The 26171-nt window shown below is 41.2% G+C and overlaps 3 protein-coding genes across 3 annotated transcripts; all 3 read left to right on the top strand.

The window, feature by feature from the left end:
* Positions 1–1017: 1017 nt before the first annotated feature.
* Positions 1018–1953, top strand: LOC115457197 (putative olfactory receptor 2B8). Its single transcript, XM_030186622.1, has one exon. It carries the CDS (start codon positions 1018–1020, stop codon positions 1951–1953), a length of 936 nt encoding a protein of 311 aa, XP_030042482.1.
* A 7719-nt stretch (positions 1954–9672) lies between these two features.
* Positions 9673–10608, top strand: LOC115457196 (putative olfactory receptor 2B8). The gene has a single exon (XM_030186621.1). The coding sequence runs from the start codon at positions 9673–9675 to the stop codon at positions 10606–10608; it is 936 nt and encodes a 311-aa protein (XP_030042481.1).
* A 7756-nt stretch (positions 10609–18364) lies between these two features.
* On the top strand, positions 18365–19309 carry LOC115457195 (olfactory receptor 10A4-like). Its single transcript, XM_030186620.1, has one exon. It carries the CDS (start codon positions 18365–18367, stop codon positions 19307–19309), a length of 945 nt encoding a protein of 314 aa, XP_030042480.1.
* The last annotated feature ends 6862 nt before the right edge of the window (positions 19310–26171 follow it).

Genomic DNA, 26171 nt, shown 5'->3' with positions numbered 1-26171 from the left:
AGTGAGAAAGTGGAGAAATATAATGATTGATGGGAAGCCAATGTTCATTTTTAAGTAAAGGAATGAAACTGTGAAATTTTGAAACATCAATTTATTTAAATACCACAGGGATGTGCAGTATGAGTTCTGCCAATGAACCTTAAGACAGGATTGAAAGCAGGAAAGAACAAGCCCAGATACACCTAACTCAGAAAGTCTTTGAAGGGAAATAGAATATTTCATAAGATCAAAGGCTGCAAAATGGTCAGGTGAGAGCAACAAGATGTATTTTCCATTACCCTAGTTGATTTTAATGAAGTCTAATATTGCAATTAGTGCATGTTCAGTTCTACGATGAAGACCAAACCCAGTCTCTCTTGAATATAGTGCATTCAACTGGTCTAACTAGAATGTGAACTGAGAAGCAACTTTTTTCTCTGTGACTGTGGAGATACATAGAAGATTAGAGATGGGATGGTAGTTTAGAGGATCAAAGAGATCAGCTTTGGCATCTTTCAGATGTGGGCAAAGATTGTTTCTTTCCAATCTGATGGGAAGACTCAACGAGATCACAGAATGAATAAAAGGAAGAAGTAGCAAGAACGTCTTCAAGAGACAAGTGGGAATTAGATTAGCAGGAGAGGTAGCTGAGTTTATGCAAGTTATAATTCCTGGCATTCTGAAGGGATAGGAATTGGAAAATATTCAAAATAACTAACAGAGGAAGCGATACAGCTGGTAGACCCAATAATGGATGTGGTCTCACTATGGACAACGTAGATCTGGGACATCTGGAGGAAGCACATCCAGAGGTATAACCCCTCTATAGCAGTAGCTTCTTACTCATAATAACAGATGTACTTCATTACTGGTGGTGGTTAAATCATTAGGATAATATCTTGAAGCCAGTGCTGGTACTTCTGCCCTTCACCTATTTGTATCAAAATCATTGCATAATTCTAAAGCTACTCAATTTATTGTATTCTTCAAAAGCTATTTGGCCACCTTTATATCTGATACAGGTTAAATGATGAATTAATGGCATCTGAAAATTGGACTGTTGTGAGTGGATTTATACTTGTGGGGTTCTCGGACCTGTCTCCAAAGATTCAGCTATTCCTTTTTGTGCTGTTGCTTCTCTTCTATGTCCTTGCCCTGACGGGAAATCTGCTCGTCCTTATTATCCTTACAGTTGACCCCGTCCTCCACACACCCATGTACTTCTTCCTCAGGAATTTATCCTTTTTGGAGCTCTGTTTAACATCAGTTACAATCCCCAAAACACTGATAAATCTTTTGTCTGAAGATAGAAGCATCTCTTTCCTGGGATGTACCTTGCAAATGTATTTTGGCTTTATTTTTGGCAGTGAAGAAAGCATGCTTCTTGGTGTCATGGCTTTTGATCGCTATTTAGCAATATGTAAGCCCTTACATTACTCCACCATCATGAACTATAGAAAGTGTGTTTTTATGGCTATGGGTTCTTGGATTATATCTGCTGGGCTGCAAATACTACAAATGTCATTGATATTTAGATTACCTTTCTGCAGATCTGGGGTAATCCCCAATTTCTTCTGTGACATTCCACCTGTACTGAAGTTGGCCTGTGCTGACACTTATTTCAATGACATATTCTGTATGATAGTCACTGTGATAGTAATACTTATACCACTCCTGATCATTCTTTCCTCTTACGTTTATATTTTCTCCACTGTGCTGAGGATGAAATCCAGGGAAGGAAGAAAAAAGGCTTTCTCAACCTGCTTCTCTCACCTTGCTGTGGTCACCTTGTTCTATGGGACCGTCTTGTTTGTATATCTGCAGCCAGATACAGGCTCCGCAAATGGCAGGATTTTATCAATGTTTTATTGTGTAATTAATCCAACGTTAAACCCACTAATCTACAGCCTGAGAAACAAGGATGTGAAAGGGGCTTTAAGGAAAAGAATTTGGGGGAAAGAAAACAGGCAGTGATATTTTGTATTGGTTAAATGTAAAACATTATCATAACATGTTGTAATATGCAAATTCTTGAGACCGCTTTGATCCATTCTTTTGATAATTCTTTTTTATAAGGTTTTATTCCAATAAAATCACTGCGTAGAAATGATTCGAGTTTTCTCTTGTATTCATGCAGACACAATGACTCTCATATAGATTTATAATTTAAGGTTACATTCTTCAAGGAGACTCGTAAACAGAAACTGGCATATTATTATGTTGTTACGTATTCTGAAGTAGGTGCAAACTATGCCAGTGAAAATATTTTTGGGGAATACAAAAATAAGAATACAAGAACATAAGTATTACCATATCAGGCAAACCAAGGGTCCATCTAGCCCAGTATCCTGCTTCTAATAGTGGCCAATGCGGGTCACAAAGATCTGGAAGGTTCCCAGATTCTATGCTGCTTAGTCCTGGTGATAACTGACTTTCATGAAGTCTCTCTTTTTAATAAGTGTTTTAGTGGTAATTTTGTAAGGCGTTATCTAAAGTCAGTTGTCAAGAACAACTGTAAATACCAGTATTCTAGTCATCTGCGTGCATTTTTCTACAAATACATATGTGTAATGCCCAGCATACCAAGTGCTATTTTGCAATCTCATTCATTGTGGGTATTCGTCTATACAAAGTATGAGTGGGGCACACGGTTATGCATTCACGAAAGTAGTGTATAAAATTACGCATCATTGGCACTTAAGTGGTGGAATTTACTGCCACTAAATATTAGACTTCAAGAAAATTATTCTAGGTTTTGGAAGAGTTTGGTTTTGCAGATTTCTTTTGATTTAGAATGTGCTAACGAGGGATGTTGTACTGTAATTGCGATGTTTTGCTATAAATAACCGAATGCTATGTTATATCAGACTTATCGCCTGCCAACTCCTTCAAATTGAGATTCAAGGTGAGATACAATAAAGAAACCGATTACAAAACATCAGGAATTTACAAAAAGATCCAATAAAATAGCAATTAAAAACGAACAAAAAGCTACATCCCTTATCAACTAAAGTTACTCAGAACATATACGTTTTAAAAGCTTTAGGAAAGGAATAATAACATTTTACCAGATGTAATTCCAAAGAGGAAGATTATTCCATAAGCAGACTGCCAAAAACAAAAAGGAATGAGAAAATATAGCCTTAAATCTAACAGACCTAATAATTGGAAAAGCCAAAAGCAATTGATTATAACACCTAGAAGTTGCAGTAAAGTTTAAGATTAACAATAATTTGCACAAATGCTCAGGGCAGTTACCTTCCAAAAATTTGAACACTAGACATAATACCTTAAAATGGATCCTAGTCTGTACCAACAACCAATGCAACTTCTCCAATAGAGAGAGGAGTCACATGATCAATATAAGACTTACAAAAAATAAGTTTAGCACTTAATTTTGGATCAATTGCATTTAACGAGTCAGCTTAGCAGTTATACTCAGATATAAAGAATAGCAATAATCAAGTAAAGCTAAAATCAAAAGTTGAACTATGTGCTATAGAAATTTGGTGCTAATATTACAAAATAGCAACTTAAAAAATATATATTTATTGATTGATTTATATAATACAAAACAAGCAAACAATACTTGTCAAGAAATTAAACTTTGGCATCCATTGTACTTGAAAAAGAAAAGTTAGGTTTAAAGAAATACACACAGCCAGTTTACTAAAGTCCACAATTATGAGATTCAAGATAGATAGAAGCATTGACACAGTCTGAATTTCCTTGTTTGATGTCTTTAAACTATATCCATATCTGTTTAATTACCCCAATTTAGTTTAATAAGAGCTATAATCCAATACCCCCCGAAGTCCCTTTAGCTGCCAAAAAAGCAGGGAGTTGTGAAGGTTCAAAAAATACATACTTATTTACTTATTTACCCGAAATTCTATTACACATTTGCAAGGGTATTTAAGGAAGAAAGTTCCCACCTAATTGGAGTACACCCAGGTCTTTTTCTGCCGTCATCTACTATGTTACTATCCAGCTTATAATCGAAAGTGCTCGCCGGCTATCTTCCAACACAAATCGGGAGATGGCCGGCGATTTCTTAAAAGCGGCGAAATCGGTATAATCGAAAGCGCCATTTTAGACAGCATCGCCGCTTTCCCGTCGCTTCGCCGGTGAAAGTTCAAGGGGGCGTGTCGGTAGATTAGCGAAGGCGAGACATGGGCGGGCATGGGCGTGGCTACCAGATGGCCAGCTTTTGCCGATAATGAAAAAAAAAAAGCGGCGTTAAGCAGTATTTCGCCGGGTTTACTTGGTCCTTTTATTTTCACGACCAAGCCTCAAAAAGGTGCCCCAACTGACCAGATGACCACTGGAGGGAATGGGGGATGACCTCCCCATACTCCTCCAATGGCACCAACCCCCTTCCATACTAAAAAAATAAAACTAAAAACCTTTTTTGCCAGCCTGTATGCCAGCCTCAAATGCCGTACCCACCTCCATGACAGCAGAATATGTGCTATCCTCCGACAGCCTTTCCCTGGTTGCGATGTGGCTCTCGGGTGAGTGTGACACCTTTTCTGTTAGGTGCCCTGCAGAGTCACATTAGCAATGCATTGTGGTGGGTGTAGGGTACTGGGCTCTACTCCCATGGTGCTTTTTCCCCCTGCTAACTGGGTCAGAGTGTGCCCTGTTTTGTTTCCTGTTGTAGTCCATGCGGTAGTGGCCATTTTTGTAAGCCAGTTTTAGTTCCCTTTCCTGTGTTACCCACGTTAGAGAACGTAGTTCTTACCCTGAATGGTGCTGAAAGAGGGCATGGTACACCATTGTGCCAGCTCTGACCTACTGCTAATCTTAGTACTAGGGGACTCTTTGCCAGTGGGGCACAACCTCTGATCTGCAGTTAACTGTGAGTAAATGTGGTTATTTCAAGAAAGGACTTTTTCAGAGAGATTAGTCTTCAGGTGTGAACTGGTGTGCCAAAGTTATACAGCAGCAATAAGTCCTAGAGGCTGTATGCAGGTCCCTGGAACAATTTTAGTGGGTGCAGTACATTTGTGGGTAGTGGGTTTGGGGGGGGGGGGTTGGGGGGCTCAGCTCCCAACGTAAGGGAGCTATGCACGTGGGAGTTTTTCTGAAGTCCACCGCAGTGACCCCTAGGGTGGCCCGGTTGCTGTCCTGGCATGTCAGGGGGGCCAGTGCACTAAAAATGCTGGCTCCTCCCACGGCCAAATGCCTTGAATTTGGCCAGGGTTTGAGATGGCCGACATAACTTTCCATTATCGCTGAAAAACAAACCCGGCGAACTCCAAGGCATTTGGCCGGGCTAAACCGTATTATCGGAAAAAAAAAGATGGCCACCCATCTTTTTCGATAATACGGTTCCATCCAGCTGTAGCGCCGCCGCCAACATAGATCGCCGGCGATCTATTTGGTCGGCGATGTTCGATTATGCCCCTCTGTGTAGTTGAACCTTCAATCTGAGAACGCTCTTCTCTTTATTTTGGAAGAATAATCTCATTAGCCAGTTCTTGTCTGGTGATAGAGCCACCGTACCTATCAAATGTAGATGGAATTATTGAATCACTATCTGAGGCTTCTAATATCATCGAGACATCCAGAACTGGTTTATTCTCAGATATTTGGTTTTGTTGAAGGTAAATAATACATTTGTGTGAATGGAAGAAGCATTTCCTCTGAAGCTCCTAATATCTCCTTAATATATTTTCGTAGCATTTCTCTTGGTAGAATCCGAAATTGTTTAGGAAAGTTCAAAAATCTAATATCATTATTCCTTGATACATTTTCCAAACATTCTGTTCTCCTTCTAAGTGTTGTTAAGTCTTTTATCATTGTCTCTTGGTGAAAATGTAATTTTTAAAATTCTTTTTCTATTTCTTTATGTTGGTTCAATAAAGACTCCACCTTACAAAATAGCAACTAAGGGGCCATTTTACTAAGCTACGTAGACACCTATGCACACCCAATGTGCGCCAATGTGGAAATACCACACGGCTACTGTGTGACCCAGGCAGTAATTCCATTTTTTACATGTGTCCACTACACGCTCGCACAGAGCTAACCAGGCAGTAATCATCATTTTTTGCACGTAGACGATTAGCACCCAGTTAACATAAGACACCTTACCGCTAAGTGAATGGGTAGTGGTAAGGTCTCAGATCCAAAATGGACGCGTGACAATTTTCATTTTTGCCGCAAGTCCATTTTCGGCCACAAAAAAGGCATGTTTTACAGGTGCGCTGAAAAATAGATCTGCGTGCGTGTAAAACACGTGCCTACGGTAGCGCAGGTCTTTTTTCAGTGCACCCTAGTAAAAGGATCCCTAAGTGTAGTCAAATGCACAAGTGAAAATTAGTGCCAATTAGCAGAAATTAACAGTAATTAATGCTGATTATTAATTGTTAGAGAGAATTAGGGTCAGATTCTGTAAATGACATCTAAACTCTAGAAATAACCAACACTAGGGAAACAAGCTGGTAAAACGTCAAAGCTATAAATATAAAGCCAACCTGATTAATGAGCAATTTAGCTCACAGTCATAATCATTCTTAATCTATTTAAGTTTTAAACAACAAGACCTCTAAGCTTGCCGTTGAGATAATTCAATATTGAATAATGGTCCCTTTATTTATCATGAGGAACACCTCAACTTTCCTGGAGCAAGATATTATCATTGGTCTATTTTATCAATACAGAGGGGGGAAAACTGAACCAACACAAAAAACTCTTCTTACTGAGAAAAATCATTGGTTCTCAAAACTCCCCCTCTAATCTATCGTAGAAAACTCAATGTGACTGTGAGAGAAAGTTCCCAATTAAAAGAACCTGCAATCTAAAGAATAAAGTCATAACATCAAATATATATATATAAAAGGCTTCTGAACAACAACGGTTCCCCAGAAAAAAGCGCCAAATTGGACTTATCTAGGGCGAAGAGCCCAGGTCACAGGATCCCAATCGCTTCCTTCAATTTTTTAGAATCATTGCCTCAACGCCGTTCTCTGCTCAATCGTACTAGGTCCGGTAATATAGAAGCCATTCTTTCCTTCAATACTCTACCTCTTTCTAAAATCTAGATGCATCCGATTCACATGCCTAGTGCTATTCTATATATTGTGCCTAAAGTTAGGCGAGGTAGCACATAGGACCAGAGAATGCGCCTACATTTAGGCGTGGCCATGTATGCCACTGAAAACCTGGTGTAAATACCCTTGACTAAATGTAGGCGAATCCCCCTGAATTCTATAAAAATGCTCTTAAATCCAAGTAATGGTCCCAACATGCCCACCCTGCTCCCATGGCAGCACACCCCCTTTTCAGCTACGTGCATTGGAATTTACATGTGCCTCTTTTTAGAATATGCTTATACTCTGGGTTCGCCTATTCTGACATCAGACACCTTCATTTTAAAAGCAGGAACTTCTCACTACTTCATTGCCTCAGCTACTACCTTCCTGTTGTGCTTTCAGGTGTTCTTTAGCTGATCTGACTACTGCCTGGACCTGACCTCTGATGGTTTGCTGCCTGACCTGACTACCACCTGGACCCAACCACTGCTGAATTGCTGCCTGCCTTGTCCACGGCCTGGACCTGACTTCTGCATAGCTATGTCCTTGCCTCCTTCTGTCTGAGCCCGAGTCCTCTCTCTCACCCGACTTCCTAAGTCCAGTTGGCCACATGAACCCAGGGGCTCAACCGCATGTGGAACAGTGGTCACCACAGGTGAAGCATTGGGCTTCTGACTGCTGGTCCCTGGATCAGCACAGGGGCTCACTTCTATTCCTGATATCAGTGACAAGTGTACCACACAGTAGACATGCACTAGTTCCTATCATGGGTTAGTTAAAGGGCCCCTATGTGAAGCAGAGACATGAAAACTTACAGGATAATACAATGCAAACAATATCCTGAAAATGGGGCTAGTTCTGGGCAAGACGTCTACAGTCTGTGTCCTGAAAAAGGCAGATACAAATCAAGGTAAGGTATACACAAGAGGTAGCACATATGAGTTCATCTTGTTGGGCAGACTAGATGGACCATGCAGGTCTTTTTCTGCCGTCATCTACCATGTTACTATGTAGACGTCCATCTCATGTATTTTTTGCACAGGATATGTCAATGTTTTTCGTTTTCATTTATGGCTGGGAGATGGACTTATTTTTGGACGTTATGTGCAGGATGTCTCAATTCTGACTTGAACGTTCTTTTGAAAATACCCTCCATGGGACAAAAATTCTTTTGTATACAAATGAGCTACTTTGAATGGATTTGTATGATAAACAGCTTCTTACCATTCCATCCTTGCACCGGGTTTAGGACTAATCTGCTGTCCTGCATGATAAATATGTTAACAGAAATTAATAAAAAGGGCCATATACCTGTAAAGTGCAAGATGAAGAAATTTAAAACATCTTTGTGAAAAACGATCAACAATATTCATTATCTGGTTATGTATGTTTCTTTGAATCATAATTTTCTTATAAAGTTTCTCAATCATTGTTGAAAACAAACTCTCTTCAATAATTAAAACCCTGGGAGAAGGAAGAGCAAGGGACTAATTACAATGCTGATAACTTTCTCTATAGCTAGACATAGGGAGGCTGATACAATAAATATCCAGTTTACAGACAAGCAAACCAAAGGGAAGCGCAAGTAAACGTGGCTGAGATGAAAGAATACTGAAAACCAGGGAACGAGAAAGTGGAAAAATATGATTGATGGGAAGTCAATGTTCATTATTAAGTAAAGGAATGACACTGTGAAAATTTGAAACACCAATTGTATTTATTAGACTATTTAAATACCACAGGGATGTGCAGTCGAGAATGAGTTCTGCCAATGAACCTTAAGAGAGGATTGAAAGCAGGAAAAAACAAGCCCAGATACACCTAACTCAGAAAGTCTTTGAAGGGAAATAGAATATTTCTAAAGATCAAAGGCTGCAAAATGGCCAGGTGAGAGCAACAAGATGTATTTTCCATTACCCTAGTTGATTTTAATGAAGTCTAATATTGCAATTAGTGCATGTTCAGTTCTACGATGAAGACCAAACCCAGTCTCTCTTGAATATAGTGCATTCAACTGGTCTAACTAGAACGTGAACTGAGAAGCAACTTTTTTTTCTGTGACTGTGGAGATACTGATGGTAGTTTAGAGGATCAGAGAGATCAGCTTTGGCATCTTTCAGATGTGGACAAAGATTGTTTCTTTCCAATCTGATGGAAAGACTCCACTTATAAGACTCAACGAGATCACAGAATGAATAAAAGGAAGAAGTAGCCAGAACGTCTTCAAGAGACAAGTGGGAATTAGATTAGCAGGAGAGGTAGCTGAGTTTATGCAAGTTATAATTCCTGGCACACTAAAGGGGTAGGAATTGGAAAATATTCAAAAAAACTAACAGAGGAAGCGATACAGCTGGTAGACCCAATAATGGATGTGGTGTCACTATGGACAACGTAGATCTGGGACATCTGGAGGAAGCACATCCAGAGGTACAACCCCTCTATAGCAGTAGCTTCTTACTCATAATAACAGTTGTACTTCATTACTGGTGGTGGTTAAATCATTAGGATAATATTTTGAAGCCACTGCTGGTACTTCTGCCCCTCACCTTTTTGTATCAAAATCATTGCATAATTCTAGAGCTACTCAATTTATTGCATTCTTCAAAAGCAATTTGGCCACCTTTATATCTGATACAGGTTAAATGATGAATTAATGGCATCTGAAAATTGGACTGTTGTGAGTGGATTTATACTTGTGGGGTTCTCGGACCTGTCTCCACAGATTCAGCTATTCATTTTTGTGCTGTTGCTTCTCTTCTATGTCCTTGCTCTGACGGAAAATCTGCTCGTCCTTATTATCCTTACAGTTGACCCCGTCCTCCACACACCCATGTACTTCTTCCTCAGGAATTTATCCTTTATGGAGCTCTGTTTATCAACAGTTACAATCCCCAAAACTCTGATAAATCTTTTGTCTGAAGACAGAAGCATCTCTTTCCTGGGATGTACCTTGCAAATGTATCTTGCCTTTATTGTTGGCAGTGAAGAAAGCATGCTTCTTGGCATCATGGCTTTTGATCGCTATTTAGCAATATGTAATCCCTTACATTACTCCACCATCATGAACTATAGAAAGTGTGTTTTTATGGCTGTGGGTTCTTGGATTATATCTGCTGGGCTGCAAACAGTACAAGTTTCATTCATATTTAGATTACCTTTCTGCAGGTCTAGGGTAATCCACCATTTCTTCTGTGACCTTCCACCTGTACTGAAGTTGTCCTGTATTGACACTTATTTCAATGACATATTCTGTATGATAGTTACTGTGCTGGTAATACTTATACCACTCCTGATCATTCTTTCCTCTTACGTTTACATTTTCTCCACTGTGCTGAGGATGAAATCCGGGGAAGGAAGAAGAAAGGCTTTCTCAACCTGCTCTTCTCACCTTGCTGTGGTCACCTTGTTCTATGGGACCATCTTGTTTGTATATCTGCAGCCAGATACAGGCTCTGCAAATGGGAGGATTTTAGCAGTGTTTTACTGTTTAATTAACCCAACGTTAAACCCACTGATCTACAGCCTGAGAAACAAGGACGTGAAAGGGGCTTTGAGGAAAAGAATTTGGGGGAAAGAAAACAGGCAGTGATATTTTGTATTGGTTAAATGTAAAAAATATTATAACACATTCTTCAGATCACTTAGGTGCATTCTTTTTTTTATAAGGTTTCAATGCTATACAATCACTACATGGGAAGAACTTCAATTTTCTCTTGTGTCCATGCAGACACAATGACTCTCATAGATTTATAATTTTAACTTAAATTCTTCAAGGAAACTTGTAAACTCCAAATGACGTTATTAAGTTGTTACATATTCTGAAGCAGGTGTAAACCATGCAGGTGAAAATATTTTGGGGGAATAAAAATAAGAATACGAGAAAATAAGTTTTGCCATATCAGGCAGACCAAGGGTCCATCTAGCCTAGTATCCTGCTTCTAATAGTGGCCAATGTGGGTCATAAATACCTGGAAGGTTCCCAGACTCTATGCTGCTTAGTCCTGGTGATAACTGACTTTCACTAAATCTATCTTTTTAATAAGTGTTAAGGATTTAGTGGTAATTCTATAAGGAGTAATCTAAAGTTAGTTGTCTAAAACATCTATAAATACCAGTATTCTATATCCCAACTTAAGGAGAAGAGAGAATTGCATATAATGTTCCAACAAATAAAAAAATCTCTCATAAAATGCCAAGAAATAGTATTTTTATCAATAGACTATAAATTCTGTAGAGTGCATCAACGTTTAGGAGGAAAATAAGGGAAAAAGCCTCTGAATCTGACCCAACCTCCAACCCAAGTAGTCATTTACAGAGAAGGGCACCCATCTTCTGACACAAATCAGGAGATGGGCGTCCTTCTCTCAGGGCCGCCCAAATTGGCATAATCGAAATCTGATTTTGGGCGTCTTCAATTGCTTTCCTTCATGGGCACGATCAAAGTTCATGGGGGCGTGTCGACACCGTAGCGAAGGCTGGACTGGGGCGTGATTAGGAGATGGGCGTCCTTGGCCAATAATGGAAAAAAGAAGGACATCCCTGACGAGCACTTGGCTGACTTTACTTGGTCCATTTTTTCTTGCGGCCAAGCCATGAAAAGGTGCCCGAACTGAGCAGATAACCACTGGAGGGAATCTGGGATGACCTCCCCTTACTCCCCCTGTGGTCACCAACCCCCTCCCACCCTAAAAAAAAAACTAAAACATTCTTTTTTTTTAGCCTGCCTATATGCCAGCCTCATATGTCACACCCAGCTCCATGACAGTCCCTGGAGCAGTTTTAGTGGGTGCAGTGCACTTTAGGCAGGCGGATCCAGGCTCATCCCCCCACCTGTTACACTTTGTGGTGGTAAATGTGAGCCCACCAAAACCCACCGGAATCCCACTGTACGTGCCCCCCTTCACCCCTTAAGGCTATGGTAGTGGTGTACAGTTGTTGGGAGTGGGTTTTGGGGGCTCAGCAAACAAGGTAAGGGAGCTAAGCACCTGGGAGTAATTTGTGAAGTCCACTGCAGTGCCCCCTAGGGTGCCCAGTTGGGTGTCCTGGCATGTCAGGGGGACCAGTGCACTAAGAATTCTGGCTCCTCCCATGACCAAAGGGCTTGGATTTAGTCATTTTTGACAAGGGCGTCCTCAGTTTCCATTATGGCCAAAAACCAGGGGCGACCATCTCAACATTTAGGTCGACCATCTCTAAGGTCGACCTAAATGCTGATATTTGGTCGTCCCCGACCGTATTATCAAACGAAAGATGGACGCCCATCTTGTTTCGATAATACGGGTTTCCCTGCCCCTTCGCCGGGACGTCCTTAGAGATGGGCACCCTTAGAGATGGTCGTCCCTGTTCGATTACACCCCTCTTAGTAATAACAAGGGTTGAAAAAATGTTTTGCTGGGAGTTTTATCATCATCGGCAAAAAAACCTTTTAATTCCAAATATATGTAAAAAAGATGCTAAAACTCTACATAATCAGCTAGGGATCCAAACAGCATGTGAAAGTCAAAATCGTAACTTAGCTTTCAGGTGCAGATACAAAGCAACGTGTGAGTCATCTGTCCAACACACCGACTTTGGCCAAGGTTTCGCTAATAACGCTGTGTCAAGACGTGAGTAACCTTCAAAGATAAAAAGCATGTGATTCAAAAGTGAAAACGCAAATGAACAAAAAATAAACAAAAAAGTGTATAAGTAGGATCCATAAACTTAAACTTTAAAGCTTATAATATTTGAAATTCAAGGTGAGATACAATAGAGAAACTGATTACAAAACATCTCTAAATTTAAAAAAAATCCAGTAAAATAACAATTAAAAACAAACACAAATTACATCCCTTATAAACAGTTACTCAGAACATAAAAGTTTTCAAAGCTTTACAAAAAGAGTAATAACATTTCACCAGATGTAATTCCAAAGAAAGATTATTCCATAAGCAGTCTGCCAAAAACATAAAGGAATGAGAAAATATAGCCTTAAGTCTAACAGACCTAATAATTGAAAAAGCCCAAAGCAATTGATTATAACACCTAGAAGCTGCAGTAAAGTTTAAGATTAACAATAATTTGGACAAATGCTCAGGGCAGTTACCTTCCAAAAATTTCATGACTGATCATATCGAAAGCTGCAGAAATATCAAACTGGTTTACCTCAGTGGTCAATGACAACAACAATGTTTCAGTACTATGAAAGGAACAAAATCCATGTGGAGAACTATGCAATGATGCCCATTATCCAAACAGCTCGAAAACTGAAGTCCAACCACAAATTCAAGCAACTTAGTAAGGAAAGGAAAATTAACGATTGGCCTGAAACTAGAATTTTGAGACATGTCGCCATCAGACTGTTTGGGGATTGGAGTTAAAACAATACTTCCTATTTCTTCAGAAAACCAACCCAAACTTAGATTTCTGTTTACTGAGCTGCCCTATAGGCACACTAGCATTTTAGTGCATGATAAAAATTAGTGCACGCTAATGCTATAGACTGCTAAAAACACTAGCACACCTTGGTAAACAGGGCCCTCAAAGATGTATTACCAAACAAAGCAAACCAGTTTAACAAATCCCATGAGGGATGTTTATCAAATACGAGTGAGGGCACACTATCCAATGGACATCCAGATCTAGATAATCTATTTACCAAAGGACTCAAGGTTAATGGAGAAACAGGTTCAAATCTGGACCAGACATTTTGATGGAACTGTTTCGATTATAGGATATGGTCATTACTGTTTTTAGATGGGAAGGCGGTAGAACGAGAGGACATGAAATGAGATTGAAGGGGGGCAGACTCAGGAAAGATATCAGGAAGTATTTTTTCACGGAGAGGGTGGTGGACGCTTGGAATGCCCTCCCGCGGGAGGTGGTGGAGATGAAAACGGTAACGGAGTTCAAACATGCGTGGGATATGCATAGAGGAATCCTGTGCAGAAGGAATGGATCCTCAGAAGTTTAGCTGAAATTGGGTGGCGGAGCAGTTGGGGGGAAGAGGGGGTGGTGGTTGGGAGGCGAGGATAGGGGAGGGCAGACTTATACGGTCTGTAACAGAGCCGCTGATGGGAGGCGGGACTGGTGGTTGGGAGGCGAGGATAGGGGAGGGCAGACTTATACGGTCTGTACCAGAGCCGCTGATGGGAGGTGGGACTGGTGGTTGGGAGGCGGGAAATACTGCTGGGCAGACTTATATGGTCTGAGCCCTGAAAAGGACAGGTACAAATTCAAGTTAAGGTATACACATATGAGTTTGTCTTGGGCAGACTGGATGGACCATGCAGGTCTTTTTCTGCCGTCATCTGCTATGTTACTATGTTAGTTTGAAAATTGTGTTATCTAATTGAGGCAGGCCACATTGAACTACAAGGTAAATGTAGGATAGATATGTTGTTCATTAGTCTGTCTTCTTTTTGAGAAAGGGAACAATTGATTCATGCTTACTGAGTGAACCTGCATTCATGATTTTAGACACCTTTGTCATATCTCCCCGCTGCCATTTGTGCACAACCTAAAGAGCCTTACCTTCTCTAGCCTTTCCTCATTGAGGACTAGATTTCTCCCCCTTGTTATTTTGGTAGCCCTTTTTCTTGTCTTAGGATGCAGTGACCAGAACTTAAGATAAGATCATATCATGGAGTCATACAGAGGCATTACAATATTCTTAGTTGTAAGATGGAGTAGGGAAGGAGAGATGCTGCAGGAGGGGTGGGGGGTGATAGTGGGAGAATTGTTGAACATAAGGGGGGAGGGGGAGAGGAATGAGAGAAGGAGAACTGTTGGACATGGGGTGGAGAGGATTTGATTTGCTTACTTTATTTTTTGTCTATTAGATTGTAAGCTCTTTGAGCAGGGACTGTCTTTCTTCTATGTTTGTGCAGCGCTGCGTACGCCTTGTAGCGCTATAGAAATGCTAAATAGTAGTAGTAGTAGTCTCTTGTAATCAGAGGTGATATTGTGATGTCATAATGCCTCAGGCCACCAATAAGAGCCAACCTCATCCGTGATGTCACAATGGCTTGATTGTCCTATACTTGGCTCACTTTTATTACATAGCTCTTTGAGCAGGGACTGTCTTTCTTCTATGTTTGTGCAGCACTGCGTACGCCTTGTAGCGCTATAGAAATGCTAAATAGTAGTAGTAGTAGTCTCTTGTAATCAGAGGTGATATTGTGATGTCATAATGCCTCAGGCCACCAATAAGAGCCAACCTCATCAGTGATGTCACAATGGCTTGATTGTCCTATACTTGGCTCACTTTTATTACATAGCTCTTTGAGCAGGGACTGTCTTTCTTCTATGTTTGTGCAGCGCTGCGTACGCCTTGTAGCGCTATAGAAGTGATAAATAGTAGTAGTAGTAGTCTCTTGTAACCAGAGCTAATATTGTGATGTCATAATGCCTCAGGCCACCAATAAGAGCCAACCTCATCAGTGATGTCACAATGGCTTGATTGTCCTATACTTGGCTCACTTTTATTACATAGCTCTTTGAGCAGGGACTGTCTTTCTTCTATGTTTGTGCAGCGCTGCGTACGCCTTGTAGCGCTATAGAAATGCTAAATAGTAGTAGTAGTAGTCTCTTGTAATCAGAGGTGATATTGTGATGTCATAATGCCTCAGGCCACCAATAAGAGCCAACCTCATCCGTGATGTCACAATGGCTTGATTGTCCTATACTTGGCTCACTTTTATTACATAGCTCTTTGAGCAGGGACTGTCTTTCTTCTATGTTTGTGCAGCACTGCGTACGCCTTGTAGCGCTATAGAAATGCTAAATAGTAGTAGTAGTAGTCTCTTGTAATCAGAGGTGATATTGTGATGTCATAATGCCTCAGGCCACCAATAAGAGCCAACCTCATCAGTGATGTCACAATGGCTTGATTGTCCTATACTTGGCTCACTTTTATTACATAGCTCTTTGAGCAGGGACTGTCTTTCTTCTATGTTTGTGCAGCGCTGCGTACGCCTTGTAGCGCTATAGAAGTGATAAATAGTAGTAGTAGTAGTCTCTTGTAACCAGAGCTAATATTGTGATGTCATAATGCCTCAGGCCACCAATAAGAGCCAACCTCATCAGTGATGTCACAATGGCTTGATTGTCCTATACTTGGCTCACTTTTATTACATAGCTCTTTGAGCAGAGACTGTCTTTCTTCTATGTTTGTGCAGTGCTGCGTTCGCCTTGTAGCGCTATAGAAATGCTAAATAGTAGTAGTAGTAGTAGTCTTAGTTTAGCTCTCCTTTCCTAACAATTCTCACCCCCCAATATTCGAAAGGATCATCACCTGGCTGGTTAAATGCCCTATAACTGGCTATCCAATGATATTCAGTGGGATATAGCCGGTTAGAAGCTTGCAGATAGCCGGTTGTATGATTCCGAAATAACCGGCTACAGCCGATTTTCAGCCCCACTTTACCAGCTATATTTGGCCTGGTGAATATTTGGGATATCTTTGGCTGGTTAAAAGATAACCAGCTAAGTCTGAATGTCAGCATAGGTGGTTATCTTCTAACCGCCCAAAAACTAACCGGATATTCACTGCCGGTTACCGGAAATGGCCTGGTATTGAAGATCCGGGTTTAGTGGTGACCGCAGGACTTAGCTGGGCTAACTTCCATATCTGAATATCATTCTCCCCCCCCCCCACCCCCAGTGTTCTGTTTGCCATTTTGGCTGGCATCACACTCTGAACAGAGGATTTCAGTGTAGTGTCTATGATGGCGCCTAGATCTTTTTCTACAGTACTGACTTCTTGAGAGTAAATAGATAAAACAGAGCCTGGTTGAAGAGAACAAGTAGACACTTTCATAGATGCTATGACACATAGGCCTAAACCAGGACACACCATCATGTTAAAGTCCATGCCATCCTTGCCCCATGTTTAGGATATATGAAATAGCATGCAGGACTTTTCAATCTTTGTTGCACAAATCTGCTGTACTGCATGATAAATATGTTAACAGAACTTAATAAAAAGGGCCAGATACCTGTAAATTTCAGGATGAAGAAAATGGAAACATCTTTGTGAAAAACAATCAACAATAATCACTATCTGGTTATGTATGTTTCTTTGAATCAGAATTTTCTTACAAACTTTCTCAATCATTGTTGAAAACAAACTCTCTTCAATAATTAAATCCCTCGGAGAAGGAAGAGCAAGGGACTAATTACAATGCGGATACTTTTCTCTGTAGCTAGACATAGGGAGGCTGATACAATAAATATCCAGTTTACAGACAAACAAACCAAAGGGAAGCACAAGTAAACGTGGCTGGGATGAAAGAATACTGGAGAATAGGGAGTGAGAAAGTGGAAAAATATGATGATTGATGGGAAGTCTATGTTCATTATTAAGTAAAGGAATGACACTGTGAAATTTTGAAACATCAATTGTATTTATTAGATAATTTAAATACCACAGGGAATGTTCAGTAGAGATGGCGTTCTGGCAATGAACCTTAAAAGTACAACTCTGAAGAGAAGATTAAAAGCAGGAAAGAACAAGCCCAGAAAGACCTAACTCCGAAAGTCTATGAAGAGAAATAGACTGGTTTGTAAGACTGAAGGCCACAAAACAGTCAGGTGAGAGCAACAAGATGTCTTTTCTTCACCCTGTTTTGTTTTAATGAAGTCTAATATTGCAATTAGTACATGTTTAGTGCTATGAAGAAGACCAAACCCAGTCTGTCTTGAATGTAGTGCATCCATCTGGTCTAACTGAGAAGTGATTATTTTTCACAGTGACTGTGGAGATAAATAGGAGATTAGAGATGGGATGGTAGTTTAGAGGATCAGAGGGATCAGCTTTGGCATCTTCAGATGTGGGTAAACAATTGCACCTTTCCAATCTGATGGAAAGACTCCACTTGTATGTCTCAATGAGATCATAGAATGACTAAAAGGAAAAAGAAGTAGCAAGAACGTCTTCAAGAGACAAGTGGGAATGAGATCAGCAGGAGACGTAGCTGAGTTTATAGAAGTTATAATTCCAGACATTCGAAAAGGGTAGGAATGGGAAAATGGTCAAAATAACTAAAACTAACAGAGGAAGCATTAGATTTGGAACACCCAAAAATGGGACCTCTGGAGGAGGCACATCCAGAGGTGCAACCCCTATGTAGCAGCAGCTCCTTACTCATAATAACAGTTGTACCTCATAACCACTGGTGGTGGTTAAATCATTAGGATAATATCTTGTCGCTACTGTTGGTACTTTTGCCCCTCACCTATTTGTAACAAAATCATTGCTTAATTCTAAAGCTACTCAATTTATTGCCACTGTATCCATGCACTGGTTAATTAAATTGTTAGCAAGCTATCACCTCTATATCTGCTACAGGTTAAATGGTGAATTAATGGCATCTGAAAACCAGACTGTTGTGAGTGGATTTATACTTTTGGGATTCTCGGACCTGTCTCCACAGATTCAGCAATTCCTTTTTCTGCTGCTGCTTCTCTTCTATCTGCTCGCTGTGATGGGAAACCTGCTCGTCCTTATTATCCTTACTGTAGATCCTGTCTTTCACACTCCCATGTACTTCTTCCTCAGGATTTTAGCCTTTATGGAGATCTGTTTAACGTCCACTATAATCCCCAAAACACTGACAAATCTTTTGTCTGAGGATAGAAGCATCTCTTTCCTGGGATGTGCCTTGCAAATGTATTTCACCTTTATTGTTGGCGTTGAAGAAAGCATGATTCTTGCTATCATGGCCTTTGATCGCTATATAGCAATATGCAATCCCTTCCATTACTCCACCATCATGAACAAAAGAAAGTGCATTTCTATGGCTGTTGGTTCTTGGATTATATCTATTTGGCTGCAGATAGTACAAATTATATTCATATTTAGTTTACCTTTCTGTAGGTCTAGGGTAATCCACCATTTCTTCTGTGACATTCCTCCAGTACTGAAGTTATCTTGCACTGACACATATTTGAATGACATAATCTGCATGACAATCACTGTGCTGGTAGGATTCATACCATTCCTGATCATCGTTTCTTCTTATGCTTACATTATCTCCACCGTGCTAAGGATGAATTCCAGAGAAGGAAGAAGAAAGGCGTTCTCAACCTGCTCTTCTCATCTTGCTGTTGTCGTCTTGTTCTATGGGACTGTCATGCTCGCGTATTTGCAGCCAGATACAGACTCTTCAGATGGGAGAATTTTAGCAGTGTTTTATTGCGTAATTAATCCAACGTTAAACCCAATGATCTACAGCCTGAGAAACAAGGAGGTGAAGGGGGCTTTAAGGAAAAGTATTTGGGGGAAAGAAAACATTTCTTTCATGCAGTGAAATGTATTGGTGAAATGTAAAAATCATTGTAACGTGTTGTAGTATGCAAATTATTGGGATCACTTTGGTCCATTCTTTTGGTAATTCTTTTAAAAAAGGTTTTGATGAAATAAAATCACACCATAGATATGACCCTAATTTTCTTTTGCAGACACAATGACTCTCATATAGAGTTACAATTTAAGGTTACATTCTTCAAGGAGTCTCGTAAACTGAAATTGGCACATTTTTAAGTTGTTACATATTCTGAAGCAGGAGCAAACCATGCTAGTGAAAAATAAGAATACAAGAAAATTAAGTATTGCCATATCGGGCAGTCCAAGGGTCCATCTAGCCCAGTATCCTGCTACTAATAGTGGCCGATGCGGGTCATAAATACCTGGAAGGTTCCCAGATCCTATGCTGTTTAGATAACCGACTTTCACTACACGTTAAGGATTTAGTGGTAATTCTGTAATCAGTTGTCATGAGGAACTGCATTGGCTTCCTATCAAGGGCCGGATAACTTTTAAAGGTTGCATCCCGGTGCATAAAATTCTCTACGGTGAAGCTCCAGCATATATGGATGCTCTTATCAGCTTACCGCCTAGGAACTCTTCCAGATCATCTTGCACGTACTTGAATGTTCATTACCCAAAATGTTGTGGCATCAACTATAAAACCACCTACACATCCACCTTTCCCTATGTTAGCGCTCACTCATGGAATGGTTTACCAAAATCTGTAAAATCTATTCAAGATCATTTGGCCTTCGGAAAATCTCTAAATACCCTATTATTTGGAAATACTTACGCTAAAGACCCGCCTAGCATCTCTAACTTCTGAACTGCTGCAGTCGTAACGACATATTGAACTCTATTACTCTTTCTCCTTTTCCTCTCCTTTGCTGTAACTCACTAATCTCTTTAACTTCAAAGTATTTGATTGTTTGCTGAATTGATGTATGTTTTTGCAGACTGATGTAAGCCACATTGAGCCTGCCCATGGGTGGGAAAATGTGGGATATAAATGCTATAAATAAATAAAAATAAAGATAGTTGACAAAAACATCTGTAAGTACAGTATTTTAGTCATTTGCTTGCATCTGTTTACAAATACATATGTAATGCCCAGCATACCAAGTGCTGTTTTGCAAACTTGTTCATTGTGGGTATTCATATGTGCAGAATACGGGTAGGAATTTACTACCTCTTAATATTAAGTTTCAAGAACATTATTGTAGGTTTTGAAAGATGTAGATTTCTTTTGATTTAATATGTGCGAAGGAGGAATGCTGTACTGTAATTGCAATGTTTTGTTTTATCGAACTGAATTCTAGCTATTTAATCCATCTTGCAGACATTTTGATGCAACTGTGTTCCCTTGTAGGACATGGTTAGTACTGTTTTGGGATGAAGATTGTGTTATCGAGACACCAAGCTCTCCTGCAGTGGAAAAAGAAGGACGCCCTCAACTGCTCCGTCGCAGGGACGGCCAAATTTCAAGGGGGGTGTCAGGCATAGCAAAGGCGCGTGGATGTCCTTCTCAAAGAAACGTCCATTTTGGGCATCCTCAACTGCTCCGTCGCAGGGACGGCCAAATATTTCAAGGGGGTGCCGGGTATAGCAAAGAAACGTCCATTTTGGGCATCTTCAACTGCTCAGTTGCAGAGACAGCCAAATACTTTTCTAAGATTCAGTATATTAATGAGTGAAGAAATATTTTCTCTGATTCGTTTTAAATGTATTACTATGCATTGTGTGTCCCCTGTCCACTCCACTCAGTACTTTATACTTCCTTTTTTTATGGGGACGGGCGGGCATGGAGGATATCACTCACGGGGGTGGGCAGGGATGGAGGAGATTACTCACGGGGACGGGTTAGATTCCGGCAGGGATGAGTGGGGACGGGTTTGATTCCGGTGGGGACGGGTCACGTTTCTGTCCCCGTGCAACTCTCTACTCTGAGCAGAGGATTTCAGTGTATTGTCTATGATGGTGCCTAGATCCTTTTTCACAGTAGTGACTTCTTGAGAGTAATTATATAACAGGGTTCCTGGTTTAAGAGAACATGTAGACACCTTCTCAGATCCTTTTTTTTTATATAAAAACACAGCCCTAAATTATGATTTGTGCCTTGATTAGGGAGCTCACAGCTTAGGACTGTGAGCAGATAACAGCAGCTGAGCATAGCTGTGCTATTTTAGTGAGGGTTGGTGGAAAGGGGAGAAGCAGGGGAGTTCATGGTGAAAGAAGGAACGATGGACAGGGTGGTGACGTGGCAGGTGGAGATTGGTGGGTTATGGTTTCTGGGAAGCTGTCAGGCTTATTTTTGAAAGAGAAGGGCGCCCATCTTTCGACACAAATCGGGAAATGGGAGTCCTTCTCCCAGGGTCGCCCAAATCGGCATAATCGAAAGCCGATTTTGTGCGTCCTCAATTGCTTTCCGTCGTGGGGATGACCAAACTTCATGGGGGGGGGGGGGGGGGGTGTCGGAAGCTTAGTGAAGGTGGGACTGGGGCGTGCTTAACACATGGGCGTCCTTGGCCAATAACGGAAAAAAGAAGGGCGTCCCTGACGAACACTTGGGCAACTTTATTGGTCCATTTTATCTTGCGACAAAGCCTCAAAAAGGTGCCTGAACTGACCAGCTGACCACCGGAGGGAATCAGGGATGACCTCCCCTTACTCCCCTAGTGGTCACCAACCCCTTCCCATCCTAAAAAAAACTTTAAAAATATTTTTTGCCAGACTCAGATGTCATACTCAGGTCCTTCGCAGCAGTATGCAGGTCCCTGGAGCAGTTTTGTAGGTGCAGTGCACTTCAGGCAGCTGGACCCAGGCCCATTCCCCCCTACCTGTTACACTTGTGGTGGTAAATGTGAGCCCTTCAAAACCAACCAGAAACCCACTGTACCCACATCCAGATGCCCCGCTTCACCCCTAAGGGCTCTGGTAGTGGTGTACAGTTGTGGGTAGTGGGTTTTGGGGGGCTCAGCAAACAAGGTAAGGGAGCTAAGCACCTGGGATCAATTTGTGAAGTCCACTGCAGTGCCCCCTAGGGTGCCCGGTTGATGTCCTGGCATGTCAGGGGGACCAGTGCACTATGAATGCTGGCTCCTCCCATCACCAAATGGCTTGGATTTGGTCATTTCTGAGATGGGCGTCCTTGGTTTCCATTATTGCCGAAAATCAGAAACGACCAAGTCTAAGGACGACCATCTCTAAGGTCGACCTAAATTTCAAGATTTGGGTGTTCCTGACCGTATTATCAAAATGAAAGATGGACGCCCATCTTGTTTCGATAATACAGGTTTCCCCGACCCATCACGGCGCCATCCCCAGGAAAACTTGGGCGTCCCTTTCAATTATGCCCCTCCACGTGGGAGAATTTAAAAGAAGCTTTTGTTGGGTAGTGTAATTGTTTTAGAGGGAGGTGAGGAGTGGGAACGGGTTGGGAGGTGAGGTGGTTACTCGCCCTGCCCTCTCTGTTGGGTGAGTTAGCAGATTGGTGTGGTGGTATTCTTGAGGTAGGTTGGGTGGGTTGGTCACAGCTGGTGGTTGGCAGAATCATGGGGGATTGTGATACTGTTGAGGAGGCCTTCAGAAATTGGGAATTGGTTTAAGAATGAATATGCTTCATCGTGTGCTGCACCTCCATGAGAATTTGTAGGTTCTGCATCACCACAGACTTGTGGGAGGTAGGAATACATGTACTGTAAAGTAATTGATGAAGCTACTTCAGCACCAACTGGCTTCAGGTATGGGGGGAAAAGATCTCTATATTGGAGCTGGGTAATTCAGTTATGTGCTATTGCATGAACAATGTTACTGCTATTGTTAATTAGTATTTCTTAATAAAGCTGCGGCCCATTTATTGCACCATTTATTGAGCCAGATATTTAGAGTGGTTTTGTTTATTGTGTCTGTGTATTGAGAGCATGGCGTAGTGCGAATGCTGATGTTATACATGTTACTTAGTGCAATTTATGATCTACATTTGCAGTACTACAAAATCATCTACGGAGAAGCCCCGACCTACATGCTAGACCTTATAGACTTGCCTATTAGGAACGCAAAACGATCATCACGCACATTCCTCAATCTCCACTACCCTAACTGTAAAGGGATAAAATACAAATCCATATACGCGACCGGCTTCTCATACATCTGCACGCAGCTATGGAACGCATTACCCAAGGCCATAAAAACAACGCAAGACCTAACCATCTTCCGAAGACTACTGAAAACAGATCTTTTCAAGAACGCCTACCATAAACATCCATCTTAAATACTAAATATTAACATTATACACGATCTATACAAATCCGAACTTTTAACACATGACTGCTCAACCTCTTTGCTATTAATGATCAAGCACTACCACTTTAAACCTTATGCTGAATAGGACTTCTCTACAATCGATGACCTAATGTCTGTTACAATCTAACTTATTACTCAGGAACCTTCTTGCACTACCATAATGTATTCTTTACCATGTATGTATTCATATGGTATATATACATACCACGATTTGTTCCATATACACTATGTTCCATATATGTATGCACCATGAATGTTACCATGTATGTATGCTCCTTAATGTAATTCTGTTACCCGGAAATGACAACCACCATTACGGCAAATGTAAGCCACATTGAGCCTGCAAATAGGTGGGAAAATGTGGGATACAAATGCTACAAATAAATAAATAAATAAATAAAGACATCTGTGCCTGAGCATTACAAGGAAAGGCACATTTTCTGTGGTTGGCCCTATTGAGAAGAATAAGCTACTTTTAGTACTGAAGTGTCACTTACTAAGTCAAGTTTATGAACTGCCATGATTTGCTTGTGCCTTTTGAACTTACTTTTGTTGCATGTTTTTGTTTAGTTGTTTGTTGAATGTATTTTAATTGTGTTTGTTGATTTGTTACCCACCTTGGATAAAGGCAGATTATAAATAAGAAAAATATAAACATCCATCCATCTTTATGAACCCCACCCATGCTCCAACCAAACTCTGACTCTGTATGTGCCTACAGGCAAAGGACACACCATCATGTCAAAGTCCGTACTTCTATATTCAATGAAGCGGTCAATATTCAGGCAATATTCAGTGGCAGTCAAGGCATTGGCAATGAACATCATGATCCTCAGTGGATCCGGAACTTATGCAGGTGCCAACCAATATTCAGTGCTGCTTTTCGTGTAATGGTATCCACCTCCTAGTATGTTCTGATACGATATTTACATAGCCAATAGTTCCCATTAATATTGTGTTGCCAAATTTAATCTCAACATTTGGGCTGGCCTTAGAGATTGCCATAATTAGAGATGGCCGCCATTCCCCGATAATGGAAACTCATGGCGGCCATCTCATTCCCGGCCAAATCCAAGGCACTTGGTCGTGGGAGGAGCCAACATTTGTAGTGCACTGGTCCCCCTCACATGCCAGGACACCAACCGGGTGCCCTAGGGGGCACTGCAGTGGACTTCACAAATTGCTCCCAGGTGCATAGCTCCCTTACCTTGGGTGCTGAGCCCCCCCAACCCCCCCCCCCCCTCAGGTCTGCCTGCCTGAAGTACACTGCACCCACTACAACTACTCCAGGGACCTGTATACTGCTGCGATGAACCTGAGTATGGCATTTGAGGCTGGAAAAAGTATTTTTAACCTGTTTTTTATGGTGGGAGGGGGTTAGTGACCACTGGGGGAGTTAGGGGAGGGCATCCCCGATTCCCTCCGGTGGTCATCTGCTCAGTTCGGGCATCTTTTCATGGCTTGGTCATGAAAAAAAATGGACCAAGTAAAGTCGGTCAAGTGCTCGTCAGGGACCCCTTCTTTTTTCCATTATCGGCCGAGGACGCCCATCTCCTAATCACTCCCCTGTCCTCCTCCAGTCCCGCCTTCGCTACCCTGCCGACACGCCCCTGTGAACTTTGGTCGTCCCTGCGACGGAAAGCCATAGAGGGTGTCAAAAAAAAAATCGGCTTTTGATTATGCCGATTTGAGCAGCCTTGCGAGAAGGTCACCCATCTCCTGATTTGTTTCGAAAGATGGGGCGCCCTTCTCTTTTCGAAAATAAGCGTGAAGGTCTCAGACCCAAAATGGACGTGCACCAATTTTTATTTTGCCGCATGTCTATTTTTGGCAAAAATTTAGAAAAAGGCCTTTTTTGATCTGCACGTGCCCAAAATACACGCCTACACTAGCGCATCCCATTTTTCAGCGCACCTCAGTAAAAAGGACCCCCAAATCGGCAGCGGTATTTGGAGTCATCTGCAGTTTGGCCAACAAGGTTTTTCTTTTGGAATCAGAATTTGCAAACAACTTTTCTCAATAAATTATGTTGAAAACATATTGTCCTCAATAATTAATACCCAGGGACAAGAAAAAGCACGAGGGTAATCACAATGTTCATAGCTATGGCTAGACAGATGATGCTGGTTGCTATAAAAGGCCAGGTCATAAAATAAGCAAACTATTGCAAATAAGTATATGAAATTATGACACCCGATAGGGCTATTTTCTAACAAGGTGTCATAATTGTCTTTCAACAGAGAAGATTAGAAAGCATTAAAGGAGTCTTTACAAAGCCATGCTAGCATTTTTAGCTGCACTAAAAATCAGCTGATGGTAAATGCTGAGGCACCCAGAGGAATATAATGGGCATCTCGGCGTTTTCCGCCAGTTGATTTACACCACGAGCTAAAAAAAATGCTAGCGCGGCTTTGCAAAATGCGCCCTGAAAGATTTTTTTTGCCGAATCCATTCAATCACAGGTACAAGATTCATTTTTTCCAGCCTACTTCATTATTTTCACTGGATTCCTTGCATGCCGTGATGCATTCCATTTAAACTAAATCGAGCAGATATTGTAG

Source organism: Microcaecilia unicolor, chromosome 14 (assembly GCF_901765095.1).
Source record: "Microcaecilia unicolor chromosome 14, aMicUni1.1, whole genome shotgun sequence".
NCBI classification, from domain to species: domain Eukaryota; kingdom Metazoa; phylum Chordata; class Amphibia; order Gymnophiona; family Siphonopidae; genus Microcaecilia; species Microcaecilia unicolor.
This window is presented reverse-complemented; position numbering and strand designations above follow the sequence as displayed.

What these genes read in the sequence shown, in the direction of transcription:
- LOC115457197 (XM_030186622.1), top strand. Translation starts at nt 1,018, where the DNA reads ATGGCATCTGAAAATTGGACTGTTGTGAGTGGATTTATACTTGTGGGG.
- LOC115457196 (XM_030186621.1), top strand. Translation starts at nt 9,673, where the DNA reads ATGGCATCTGAAAATTGGACTGTTGTGAGTGGATTTATACTTGTGGGG.
- LOC115457195 (XM_030186620.1), top strand. Translation starts at nt 18,365, where the DNA reads ATGGCATCTGAAAACCAGACTGTTGTGAGTGGATTTATACTTTTGGGA.